Raw genomic sequence first — 14,386 nt, 5'->3', positions numbered from 1 at the left:
AAAAGCAGGGAGTGGATGGAAGCTGAAGACAAAGGACAGGTGCGCGATTGCTCGCGGAGATCAGATCTGATACAAGACAGTGGGTAACAGGGTGATGCCACGGGCAATGCTTCCGCGCATGCGCATACGCACCTACAAGCCCCTCAAGAATCCACCCCAGTAAGCTAAGCAGCGCCATCTAGTGGAGAACGGAGCCATTACACTAAACCCTGCCCAACTGGGCCAACATCGCTCTTCAGGAACACAAGTCTCTCTGCCTGCTTAGTTTATGGACTATAAAGCACTTCATAGTTTGACTCCTAGGGGAAAATGAAGTAATTTCAGTTGTATTTCAGTCTGTTCGCTGGTCCATTTATTCAATTTTCTTTCCTTCTTTCTCTCTTTCTTCTTTTTTTTTTGTTCCTTTTCTTGAATACATAAAGAGAAAAAATTCATTTTTATTTTAAATTTCTTTAAAAATATTTTTCTTTAATTTTTTTCTACTATATTTTTTACTTTTGTGTAAATTTTTTCAAATTCTATTTTCCTTACATCATTTAATTTTAGTTTACTTCAGTGTATTCATTTTTTCAAATTTTCAAACGATTTCCTTTTTTTTCTTTCCCATTTTTTCTCTAATCTGTCAAGCCCCTTTCAACACCCAGACCAAAACACACCTAGGATCTAGCATCATTTATTTGATTTTTTTTGTGTGTGTGTGTGTTTAATTTTTTAATTTTAATACTTTTTTAATTTTAATTTTCTTACCTCATTAATTCCTTTTCTCCCTTCAATATGATGAAATGAAGGACTTCACCCCAAAAGAAAGAGCAGGAGGAAACGACAGCCAGGGACTTAACCAACACAGATACAAGCAAGGTGTCTGAACCAGAATTTATAATCATGGTAATAAGAATACGAGCTGGAGTAAAAAATAGATTAGAATTGCTTTCTGTGGATATAAAAGAAGTGAAAGGTAGTCAAGATGAAATAAAAAATGCTATAACTGAACTGCAATCTCGAATGGATGCTGCAGTGGCAAGGATGGATGAGGCAGAACAGAGAATCAGTGATATAGAGGACAAACTTATGGAGAATAATGAAGCAGAAAAAAGGGGGAGATTAAGGCAAAAGAGCACGATTTAAGAATTAGAGAAATCAGTGACTCATTAAAAAGGAACAACATCAGAATCATAGGGGTCCCAGAAGAGGAAGAGAGAGAAATAAGGGTTTTGTGAGCAAATCATAGTGGAGAACTTTTCTAACCTGGGGAAAGACACAGACATGAAAATCCAGGAAGCACAGAGGACCCACATTAGATTCAACAAAAACCGACCATCAACAAGGCATATCATAGTCAAATTCACAAAATACTCAGGCAAGGAGAGAATCATGAAAGCAGCAAGGGAAAAAAGTCCTTAACCTACAAGGGAGGACAGATCAGGTTTGCATCAGATCTATCCACAGAAACTTGGCAGGCCAGAAAGGAGTGGCAGGATATATTCAATGTGTTGAATCAGAAAAATATACAGCCAAGAATTCTTTATCCAGCAAGGCTGTCATTCAAAATAGAAGAAAAGATAAAAAGTTTCCCAGACAAACAAAAATTAAAGGAGTTTGTGACCATTAAACCAGCCCTGCAAGAAATTTTAATGGAGACTCTCTGAGGGGAGAAAAGATGGAAAAACCAAAAACAAAAACAAAAACAAATAAATAAAGACCAAAAGCAACAAAGACTAGAAAGGACCAGAGAACACCACCAGAAACTCCAACTCTATAAGCAACATAAATTCAGCAATAAATTCATATCTTTCAGTACTCACTCTAAATGTCAATAGACTCAATGCTCCAATCAAAAGACATAGGGTAACAGATTGGATAAGAAAACAAGATCCATCTATATGCTATTTACAAGAGACCCACTTTAGACCTAAAGACATATTGAAAGTAAGGGGATAGAGAACCATCTATCATGCTAATGGTCAACAAAAGAAAACCAGAATACTGGCTTAATTCAGACAATCTAGACTTTAAAATAAAGACTATATCAAGAAATGAAGAAGGGCATTATATCATAATTAAGGGGTCTATCCACCAAGAAGATGTAACAATTGTAAACATTAATGTGCCAAATGTGGAAGCACCCAAATATAAAAATCAATTAATCATAAATATAAAGAAACTCATTGATAGTAGTACCAAATTGTAGGGGACTTCAACACCCCACTCACAGCAATAGACAGATCATCTAATCAAAAAATCAACAAGGAAGCAATGGCTTTGAATGACACACTGGACCAGATGGACTTAACAGATATATTCAGAACATTTCATCCTAAAGCAGCAGAATATACATTCTTCTCCAATGCACATGGAACATTCTCCAGAATAGACCACATACTGGGACACAAATCAGCCCTAAGTAAGTATGAAAAGATCGAGATCATACTGTGCATATTTTCAGACCACAACTCTATGAAACTCGAAATCAACCACAAGAAAAAATTTGGAAAGGTAACAAATACTTGGAGACTAAAGAACATCCTACTAAAGAATGAATGGGTTAACCAAGAAGTTAAAGAGGAAATTAAAAAGTTCATGGAAGTCAATGAAAATGATAACACCACAACCCAAAACCTCTGGGATGCAGGAAAGGTAGTCATAAGAGGAAAGTATATAGCAATCCAGGCCTTCCTAAAGAAGGAAGAAAGATCTCAGATATACAACCTAACCTTATGCCTTAAGAGCAGGAAAAAGAATAGCAAATAAAACCCAAAACCATCAGAAGACAGAAAAAAATAAAGATTAGAGCAGAAATTAATGCTATCAAAACCAAACAACAACAACAACAACAACAACAACAAAAACCAGTAGAACAGATCAATGAAACCAGAAGCTTGTTCTTTGAAAGAATTAACAAAATTGATAAACCAGTAGCCAGTTGGATCAAAAAGAAAAAGGAAAGGACCCACATAAATAAAATCAAGAATGAAAGAGGAGAGATCACAACCAACACAGCAGAAATAAAAACAATAATAAGAGAATATTATGAGCAATTATATGCCAATAAAATGGGCAATCTGGAAGAAATGAACAAATTCCTAGAAACATATACACTACCAAAACTGAAACAGGAAGAAACAGAAAATTTGAACAGACCCATAACCAGTAAGGAAATCAAATTAGTAATCAAAAATCTCCCAAAAACAAGAGTCCAGGGCCAGATGGCTTTCCAGGGGAATTCTACCAAACATTTAAGGAAGAGTTAACACCAATTCTCTTGAAGCTGTTCCAAAAAATAGAAATGGAAGGAAAACTTCCAAACTCTTTCTATGAAGCCAGCATTACCCTGATTCCAAAACCAGACAGAGACTCCACTAAAAAAGGAGACTATAGACCAATTTCCCTGATGAACATGGATGCAAAAATCCTCAACAAGATATTAGCCAATCAGATCCAACAATACATTAAAAAAAATTATTCACCATGACCAAGTGGGATTTATACCTGGGATGCAGGTCTGGTTCAATATCCACAAAACAATCAATGTGATTAATCACATCAATAAAAGGACAAGAACCATATGATCCTCTCAATAGATAGAAAGCATTTGACAAAATACAGCATCTTTCTTGATAAAAACCTTCAAGAAAGTAGGGATAGAAGGATCATACCTCGAGATCATAAAAGCCATATATGAAAAACCCAATGCTAATATCATCCTCAATGGGGAAAAACTGAGAGCTTTCCCCCTAAGGTCAGGAATGCGACAGAAGTGTCCATTCTCACCACTGTTATTCAACATAGTATTGGAAGTCTTAGCCTCTGCCATCAGACAACACAAATAAATAAAAGTCATCCAAATCTGCCAGGAGGAGATCAAACTTTCACTCTTTGCAGATGACATGATACTCTATACGGAAAACCCAAAAGATTCCACCAAAAAACTGCTAGAACTGATTCAAGAATTCAGCAAAGTAGCAGGAGATAAAATCAATGCACAGAAATTGGTTGCATTCCTATACACCAACAATGAAGCAAGAGAAAGAGAAATCAAGAAATTGATCCCATTTACAATTGCACCAAAACCCATAAAACACCTAGGAATAAATCTAACCAAAGAGGTGAAAAATCTATACACTGAAAGCTATAGAAAGCTTATGAAATAAATTGAAGAAGACGCAAAAAAATGGAAAAAGATTCCATGCTCCTGGATAGGAAGAACAAATATTGTTAAAATGTCGATACTACCCAAAGCAATCTATCTACATATTCAGTGCAATCCCTATCAAAATAACACCAGCATTTTTCACAGAGCTAGAACAAATAATCCTAAAATTTGTATGGAACCAGAAAAGCCCCCGAATAGCCAAAGCAAACTTGATAAAGAAAACCAAAGCAGGAGGCATCACAACCCCAGACTTCAAGCAATACTACAAACCTGTAATCATCAAGACAGTATGGTACTGGCACAAAAACAGACACTCAGATCAGTGGAACAGAATAGAGAACCCAGAAATGGACCCACAAACATATGGCCAACTTATCTTTGACAAAGCAGGAAAGAATATCCAACGGAATCAAGACAGTCTCTTCAGCAAGTGGTGCTGGGAAACTGGGCAGTGACATGCAGAAGAATGAACCTGGACCATTTTCTTACACCAACCACAAAAATAAACTCAAAATGGATGAAAGACCTCAATGTAAGACAGGATGCCATCACAATCCTTGGGAAGAAAGCAGGCAAAAACCTCTTTGATCTTGGCCACAGCAACTTCCTACTCAACACGTCTCCAGAGGCAAGGGAAACAAAAGCAAAAATGAACTACTGGGACCTTATCAAAATAAAAAGCTTCTGCATAGCGAAGGGAACAATCAGCGAAACTAAAAGGCAACTGACAGAGTGGGAGAAGATATTTGCAAATGACATATCAGATAAAGGGTTAACATCCAAAATCTATCAAGAACTTATCAAACTCAACACCCAAAAAATAAATAATCCAGTGAAGACCTGGGCGAAAGACATGAATAGACACTTGTCCAAGGAAGACATCCAGATGGCCAACTGACACATGAAAAAATGCTCCACATCACTCATCATCAGGGAAATACAAATCAAATCACAATGAGATACCACCTGACATCTGTCAGAATGGCTAACATTAGCAACTCAGGCAACAACAGATGTTGTGAGGATGCGGAGAAAGAGGATCTCTTTTGCATTGCTGGTGGGAATGCAAGCTGGTTCAGCCACTCTGGAAAATGGTATGGAGGTTCCTCAAAAAATTAAAAATAGAACTACCCTATGACCCAGCAACTGCACTACTAGGTATTTATCCAAGGGCTACAGGTATGTTGTTTCAAAGGGGCACATGCTCCCCAATGTTTATAGCAGCACTATCAATAATAGCCAAAGTATGGAAAGAGCCCAAATGTCCATCGATGGATGAATGGATAAAGAAGAAGTGGTATATATAAACAATGGAGTATTACTCAGAAACCAAAAAGAATGACATTTTGCCATTTGCAACAACCTGGATGGAACTAAAGGGGATTATGCAAAACGAAATTAGTCAGAGAAAGACAAATATCATATGACTTCACTCATATGAGGACTTTAAGAGACAAAACAGATGAACACAAGGGAAGGGAAACAAAAATAATATAAAAACAGGGAGGGGGACAAGACATAAGAGACAAATATGGAGAACAAACAGAGGGTTACTGGAAGGGTTGTGGGGGGGGGTGGGCTAAATGGATAAGGGGCATTAAGGAATCTACTCCGGAAATCATTGTTGCACTATGTGCTAACTAATTTGGATGTAAATTAAAAAAAAAAAATTAAAAAAATAAGATGTCTGATGAGCCCCAAACACGCAAAATTTTGAATCCAGACTCCCAAAAGGCTAGGTGATAGAATTAATGCATGACTGAAGGTTTATGTATGTTTATAACATTATGAGTATAGTTTAAAACTAAAGATTTATGACTAAAGATGCTTTGAGGAAGACCATTAGATAAGATGTCAGAAAATCTGGCTTCCTTGCTTGGGTATTCCACAAACTGTGTTAACACTGCACTAGCTGCTTAATCTTTCTGTCTTGATTCCCTCATCAATATTTAAGTTTAAATACATCCATTCAAATGCTCCAACAGTTCATGAACAATTAACTTGAAAATGAAAAATTTTAGAGCTTTTGCAAGTAGGTGGAAATCTACCTTTCCAAAGTGATTTCCTAAGCCATCAGCTCCCACCAGCCTGCCCTGTGCCTTGTTTGCTGGCTTCTGTCCCCTTATTTATGTTTTTGAGAGAGAGATGAATGCGAGAGGGGCAGAGAGAGATGAAGAGAGAGAGAGAAGCCCAAGCAGGCTCCATGCCGTCAGCGTGGAGCCCATGTGGGGTTTCAACTCATGAACTGTGAGATCATGACCTGAGCCGAAGTCAGATGCTTAACCGAGTTACCCAGGCACCCCTCACCTCTGTACTTCTTAACCAGTCTTCAAGACTGAGACCCGTGTCCATCTCCTTGAAGTCTCCCAGACCACACACATTGGGAGTTTACACATAGTGTAGGTGAGCTCCTCAAGGACAGAGCAAGACTGATTGCTTTGGATGCTGCTCCCAGCAGCCCCCACAGCATACGCTGCAGAGTCCTGCATGAAATAAAAGGAATATTGTGGCTTTCCACTCCCCTTGATCCTTCAGACTTCCTGGCCTTCACTACACTCAACCCAAAATTCAAAGATTTCAAAGACATGAAGAGACTGACGACTTATGTCCCACAAATTAGTTACTGATGAGGCAAAAGGATCTGGTACCTGTTTCCTCACGTTTAGTTTGAATATGCACAATGATCTTGATTTGTTTAGGGAGTGTTTAGAACTAGATGTGGCTGGGCTTAACCGTGAGCCAGCCTCAGTGTTTCACCATTAACATGCATAGCCCTTGGAAAGACAACTGAGGAATCCAGCATTGAGAATTTAAGCTAACTTACTTAAAACTTCCTCATTACCAATGTGTATGTGGTTTCTACAAAGTTACGAAAACAACTGGAGCCTATATGAAAACAACTTTCACTGTCATCCATAGTAACTAATCTTAAAGTATTGTGAAATCCGATTTCATTTCTCGCTTATGTGGAGCTAAAGTTAATCTACTTTTCACATGTGAAATATATTCATGATTCTGTCCCAAAGTGGAAAACTGATATTTAGTATTGTTAAGCCCCCGCTAAATGTCACACTAATTCATCGGCTCAACTTTGTGCTACTGTATTATTACAGTGCTCATGGGGTCAAAGCCACCAATATATGAATTCACAGACTGAAGTGAGCAGACATTGGTTCCTCCCCATGCCTACCAGAAAAAGAAAGATGAGAGACTTTCGTATGTTGCAAGTCCGGGTCTGGTTTATTTATAAAGCAATAAATATTAGAAGCACAAATAAATTGCACATGTGTAAACAAACTGTACAATGATTGATGAGAGATAAGGGAGGGTGGTTCGGAAGATTCCAAGAAGCATAATACTGTCATCCTGAATGTAAGGTAGACTAAGAGAGAAGGCACCTTAGAAGCATTTGCGGTGGACGATGGACGGGCCTGCCTCATCATACTCTTGCTTGCTAATCCACATCTGCTGGAAGGTGGACAGGGAAGCCAGGATGGAGCCCCCGATCCAGACAGAGTACTTACGCTCAGGGGGAGCAATAATCTGCAGGAAGGAAAGAAGAACTTCCAGTGAACTCTCACATTCCAGGCAACAGATCAAGCAACATGCCAGAGAGAGAGATTCGCCGAAAAAAATATTAGATGTTAATTCATTGTAACGTGAGATGCTTCATACCAGAAATTAATATGACTGAATCGAGTTTTACACACTGTCCTCTATTTCATTATTTCCATTATCAAAGGCTCTACAAAATAGAATTGCCCCACTGCCCTGAACTAGAGTATAATGTGGCAACAAGCTATATGCATGATAGAGGACAGCCCAAGAGTTGGGGACTTTTAAAACATGTCCGAAGATTTAGATTTTTTTTTTCCTTCCAAGATTTATTATTATCTGCTGCTTGAAAATGTTTTTAAAGTCTCCTATCTCAGGAAAAGTGCTAGAAAAGCTAGTAAAGTTTATAGTAGGTGGGAAGCAAAATGTGAGTTCTACTTGGAATACTAAGTCCTGCCTTGGCTCTCACACCACAGGAGTTCTTTACCTTAATCTTCATGGTGCTGGGAGCCAGGGCAGTGATTTCCTTCTGCATGCGATCAGCAATACCAGGGTACATGGTGGTACCTCCAGATAAGACATTGTTGGCATACAGGTCCTTGCGGATATCAATGTCACACTTCATGATACTGTTATAAGTTGTTTCATGGATGCCAGCAGATTCCATACCTAGAAATATGTTTAAAAAAAAAATGAAAGTGCATTCAGGCCAGGGGCCCAGGGTGGAGGGAAGAAAAGAGGACTCCTTTGTGTTGATAAACACATTTGTCTCCCATTTGTCTCTGAAACATATGTTCCTCTATAAGATGTTCCACACTGCAAGGCATTTGTGGAACAGGTGTGTCTGAAAGTGCTGACAGTTAATCCACAACAGATTCTGCCAAGACACAAACAACTGTGTTTAGCACCTGTTTGGAGTGAACACGTGCTGTATCCATCAGATGTATGGAGATATATTTGGAAAGGGTGAGACATACATTAAAATTAATGCAGTTTTTATTTATGGACCAAGATAAGATCCCGACAAGCTTCCTCTTAGAAATCATTCCCGAGGAAAGACGTGTGGTGAAATACAAGGGTCCAGTTATTACAAAGAGTATGATCATTGTTAGATTTCATGATAAGTAACTTCAGAGGGAAGTCCAGCTACATGGTAATGGAACTTACTGGAATAAGTCAGCACTTCTGAGTAATCATTCCTTTCCTGCCGATTCTGATTATTCAACTACTATTCTGTCAGAGCCTCTATTCGGACATGAAGTCAATGTGTCATCCTTTATCATATCACTGCAACATCACAGTATGGCCATCCTTGTAATGGGCCGTTGGGATCTGAGGCTGAGCTGTGTGGGACTCTGAGCTATGACTTCTTTTAACTCAAGAGCCTCTTAATCCTTCTCGATTATAATAGACTTTACTCTGGGACACCCCCAGATTTCTAGAGAAAAGCTGTGCATGTGCACCAGACGCTACAACTCACCAATGAAGGAGGGCTGGAATAGTGTCTCAGGGCAGCGGAAGCGCTCATTGCCAATAGTGATGACTTGGCCATCAGGCAGCTCATAACTCTTCTCCAGGGAGGAGGAAGAGGCGGCCGTGGCCATTTCATTCTCAAAATCCAGGGCAACATAGCACAGCTTCTCTTTAATGTCACGGACAATTTCCCGTTCAGCTGCAGAAATCAAGGTTATGACGGTCAAGTTCTGAAGAATGAAGTAGGTAGATTCTCTGGTGGAGGAAAAAAGCAGACACGATGCTGTGGCAGAGGAGACACACACACACACACACACACTCACCAGTGGTGACAAAGGAGTAGCCACGCTCAGTGAGGATCTTCATGAGGTAGTCAGTGAGATCCCGACCAGCCAGATCCAGACGCATGATGGCATGGGGCAAAGCGTAGCCCTCATAGATGGGAACGTTGTGAGTTACACCATCCCCAGAGTCCAGAACAATGCCTGTCAGGAGAAACAGACAAGAACAAAGTAAATCTCCAAGGACACCACTGCTCTAGCTGTGTCAAAGCCTACTTCCAATCTTGGCTAAAAGATACTAGCACTGGGCATGGGTCCAGATAAAATTAGATCCCTTACACACAAAGAATAAAAATGAGCATAACGAGTGCTAAATCTGAAGCCAGCAACAGCTCACCCTTTTAAATATTGTAGTAGAAAAATTTCCCCAGGACACTTTCAAATGACCATCCCTTCTACCAGCCATTAGCACATTATGTAAGTATCCAGGCATGGATACTTTCCTCCCATCCAACAAATATGTGTTCTTTCTTTTTTGACTCAGACCCTGTAGGAAACGTTGGTTCTCCTTGGGGATGTTTGCCCAGGGACTGTGATGGTATGGAACACATTGTGAAGAGCCTTAATACATGATATCACATGCTTTAGGAAAGGTAAGGATCTAACTCCATGTGCTTTCAATCGTTAGAAATGCATGTGATCTGAAACTGTTGTTACCTCTCTCTCTTATCTCGGACACCTTCCCAGGGAGTGTGAGGGCAGGGATCGTTCCTTTTGCAACTGGGGAAGCTGATTCATAGCAAGGTCAGTGCCTTAGGAATGTGCTTAATCAGTGACTGTCTCCACAGCCCAAACATACCTGTGGTACGGCCAGAAGCATACAGGGACAGCACCGCCTGGATGGCTACGTACATGGCAGGGACATTGAAGGTCTCAAACATGATCTGAGTCATCTTCTCACGGTTGGCCTTAGGGTTCAGTGGGGCCTCAGTCAGCAGGGTGGGGTGCTCCTCAGGGGCCACGCGGAGCTCGTTGTAGAAGGTATGGTGCCAGATCTTCTCCATGTCATCCCAGTTGGTGATGATGCCGTGCTCAATGGGGTATTTGAGAGTTAGGATACCTCGCTTGCTCTGGGCCTCATCACCCACGTAGGAGTCCTTCTGACCCATACCCACCATGACTCCCTAGAAGAAGAAAAAGATGGGAAAGTCAAGCTTCCACTATTTCAGGAATATAACAGATGCCTCATAAATTTACATCTAACTGGCCAAGGAACATCTTATAAATACCAAAAATAACAAAAAATAGAATTTTACCTCAATTTAGAAATATCATTTAAAATCAATCTAGTACCTTCCCCCTATCTACCCCCCCCCCAATCCCCAGGTATAATTCTATTCTTTAAAATATAACTAGGGAAAGAGGAATGAAGCTACTTCACCAAAGAAGTACAGCCTCACCTCATTTTAAAAATACCATAATGCCTTCATTAAATTATTAAGTCCATCACCCATGTCAACTAGAATATAAATGACTGAATTAATGACACATCGCATTTCTCCTAAGAAAAGATTTTGACATTTATCAAGTGAACATAAAAAGATGGGCTGATATGCCATTATCACTCCACAAGCGAAATCCAGCCTGCCCAGAGCTGGCCTGCAGTACCCATCAGTCACCACCACTGAGGCATACAGCTGTAGCCCTGGCAGCCTGTCTGGCCAGGCATGTGGCAAAGCCAGAGAGCATGGCATTTCTTTTAATAAGCAAGGTGGTATGTCACTATCCCCATGGCACTTGCTGCCTCTGTCACGCCTGGCTTCTAAAAATGCAGCAGCCAGGAAGCAGACAGATTACATCCTCTGAGAGCCCAGAAAGCTGGCTGTGAACGGAGGGAGGAATGTGGGCTGGGTCCCGGTTGGTGGAGAGAAGTTGTATCATTGCAAGTTTTGAGCAGGACTGAAAAGGGAGGCCGAGGGAAAGACTGGAGTGTGGAAGGGGCAGGGAAAAGGCGGAGTACTGAACATGAAGGTGGGGAGTGGAGGGGCGAAGCCGCTGACTTTTCACACAAGGAGTGGGCCCCTTGGAGAGCTCTGTCCCTGAATGGTGGAAGGGGGACCCGTGCGCACTGGGCGGTGTGAGTATTGTTTGTCCTGGCTTGGATCTGAGGCTAATCCATCTTTTCCTTATTTGACCCGAGCAGTTCATGACACAGGGGCGTCAGGTGAGACAGTTCCTGGATTGCTGGCCTGAGGAAGTGGCAGGAAGGGGTGTGGAGTGGGGCTGGGGACCGCCCCAGGTAAGAGCAGGCCAGTCGGGGCGGGAGGTTTACCTGGTGGCGCGGGCGGCCCACGATGGACGGGAAGACGGCACGGGGCGCGTCATCCCCAGCGAAGCCCGCCTTCACCAGCCCGGAGCCGTTGTCGCACACAAGAGCGGTGGTCTCCTCGTCGTCGCACATCCTGGCACAGCTTCGGCGGGGTCTGCAGGTGGAGAACCGGGTGGCCCGCCCTCACTGCCTGCGGTGGCGCTGGCCTCCTCCCACCCGGAGGAAAGGACAGAGCAGAGGAGGGTTGGGGGCGACGGGGGGAACGCCTGCCGTCTCCCTTCCCGTCGGGGCGGGAGAGGAAGGGTGGGAGGAGGCTGCGGAGGTTGAGGGGGACGTGCATAGAGCAGGGGAGCGGAGGCCACCCAGGCTCCCCGGCCAGGAGTCACGCTCTGTCCCGGGGGCAAGGAGGTACCGTCACCCCGTAGCAAGCCCTCCCCAGCCCTTCACATGTTTGCCCTTCGGCGAACTGAGAGCCCACCTGGGTCCCAACCACACCCCCACGCCCAAGCCCCCGCTGGAGGAAAACGCGCACGACAGCAGGGACCCCAAACGCCCCGTGGGGGCGGGGGCCGCAGGGTTCGCGTTCTGCGCGCCCCTCTCTTGTTGTGACGACCCGGGACAACAGAAGTTAGAACCAAATCCAGAAGTTTGGTCTTTAAAAAAAAAAAAAAAAAGTGGCGGCGCGGCAGTAGCGGGGCCCGCCGGCTCGGGGCGGGCGGGCGCTGACTCACCGTCCGCGGGTCGGGCTCGGCTCGGCTCGGGCGGCAGGCGCTGGGAGGCCGGCGCGGGGCGCGCCGCTTTATAGTGCGCTGACGGACGGGGTCAGTTGGAGCGGCCGGGGGCAGGGGTGGGGGGCCTGGCCGGCCACCTTGCCTTATTTGGTCGCCTTCGCACCACTGAGGAGCGCCCAGGCCATTCATGGAGCCAAGGGCAGGGGAGAGGATCAGCCAGGGGGCTCCCAGACCATGTAAGGAAGGGGAGGGGGCAACCAGAGGGATGGCCAAATAGGGAGCGAGGGAGGGGCGGGCGGCGAAGGGTAGGGGGCAGGGGAAGACTGAATGACGCCAGCCCACCTCCTCCCCCTTCTTGGATGGAGGTGCACCCTGGGTGTGCTGTGGGTTTGTTCCTCCCCGGCCCCGCCAGCCTGAGACAATAAGCCACATACAAGCCGGAAGGCTTGGCTCTCTTCCCTCTGCTGAGGGGTCCTGACAGCTGGACCGGGACAGCAAAGGAGCGACAGCAGCTTCTCATCTTCCAGGACTGGAAGCCTTGGCAGTCCTCGTGGGTGCTCAAGGCACCACACCAGCACATTTGGGTGGCCAGAAAAGGGGCACCTGGGACAGGTCACCCTTCTGGTCTAGTCCCCACCGGCCTGGGTGACTTGATTCAGGTTGCTGGTGTCACGCTCCTCTAGGTCAGAAAGCGGAGGTTAACCAAGGCCACCCTGACCCCCGGCTCATGCGTGGCTTCGGGTGTGGCTAGGGAAGAGGCTCAGAACTGCAGTAAGATCCTGGCCAAGTCTTGCTGGAGAAGGGGCCAGGTTTCCCCCAGCACAGAGAGCTGGTGGCTCTCCCCCTACTGCCAAGGTTCTGCTCAAATTCAGACTCCTGTCTTCAGGCTAGAAAAGGATCCCCTACTGCCAAAGTGAAAGAAGGAGGGAATGCCAGAAGTGGTGTGTGCACTTGGCTGGTGGATAGATGAACATCTGTAAACTAGGGGCAAAGGCCTTTATGCCAGGTGGAGATGAGACTGAAAGAGCAAATATTCTTGTCAAGAAGATAACCGCAGCTTCAACCAAATGCACACATCACAGGACAGCAGAGTTAGAAAAGCAGAGCCTTGCCTCCATGCCACCCCCACCCTTTGAACTACTGAATCAGAATTGGCAAGATGCCCAGTTGATTTCTACGTACGTAAGAGTGTGAGAAGCAGTGGTATAAATGACAGCGGCTCCTTCATGCAAACAGATGTTGAAGGACTACATCTTGGGACGTTGGAGAAGGGAACAGAGAGATGACATGAACCGGGGAGAGGAGAAAGGAACAGAGAGACCTAAGAAGGACACACACGCATCACTGATTCGCTGTGGGGTGCCCTGTGTTCTCGGTTCTTGACTGGCACTTTGATTTTTAATGCTTGTGTTCTCCCTCCCGCTCACACCAGTTAAAAATAGAAAACTGGGCACAAGGCATTCATCTCTAGAGTGGTCTTGGATTGATATGCTGAGGAGGTCTACTGATTAGATACTTGTCCAGACTAGGGAATGTTGGGCCCTCCCTGCTGAGCTCCCCAACCATGTTTGGGTTGGTCTGGAGAAGAAACTGTGTGGGCAGCTGGGTGATGGAGCTGGGTGAGGGGTCTGGCTGGGGTCATGCCCTGCCACACAATACGCCTTTTACAATGAACATGCTGGTGGACAGGATGCAAACAGTGGAGCTGCCTCAGCTCAAGCATTTGCAGAAGAAAAAGGAGAAATGGGACTGGTGTTATAGCCAGACGGCCCTGGGTTCAAATCCTGGCCTCCCTCACTTCTGGTGCATTTGGTCTTGGGCAAGTCACTTCACTTTCCTGAGCCTCAATTTTCCCCTCTGAAAAAGG

At 44.1% G+C, this 14,386-nt stretch overlaps 1 protein-coding gene across 1 annotated transcript; it reads right to left on the bottom strand.

Annotated features, from left to right (window-relative positions):
* Nucleotides 1–7,367: 7,367 nt before the first annotated feature.
* On the bottom strand, nt 7,368–12,555 carry ACTC1 (actin alpha cardiac muscle 1). The gene is made up of 7 exons (XM_030318564.2): nt 12,520–12,555; nt 11,792–11,942; nt 10,319–10,643; nt 9,502–9,663; nt 9,186–9,377; nt 8,193–8,374; nt 7,368–7,693 (listed from the first exon to the last, which is right to left on the bottom strand). Exons 2-7 carry the CDS (start codon nt 11,918–11,920, stop codon nt 7,550–7,552), a joined length of 1,134 nt encoding a protein of 377 aa, XP_030174424.1. The 5' UTR covers nt 11,921–11,942; nt 12,520–12,555; the 3' UTR covers nt 7,368–7,549.
* Nucleotides 12,556–14,386: the final 1,831 nt, after the last annotated feature.

Source organism: Lynx canadensis, chromosome B3 (genome assembly GCF_007474595.2).
Source record: "Lynx canadensis isolate LIC74 chromosome B3, mLynCan4.pri.v2, whole genome shotgun sequence".
NCBI lineage: Eukaryota > Metazoa > Chordata > Mammalia > Carnivora > Felidae > Lynx > Lynx canadensis.
The sequence above is the reverse complement of the archived record's forward strand: the minus strand, read 5'-3'. Positions and strand labels throughout refer to the sequence as shown.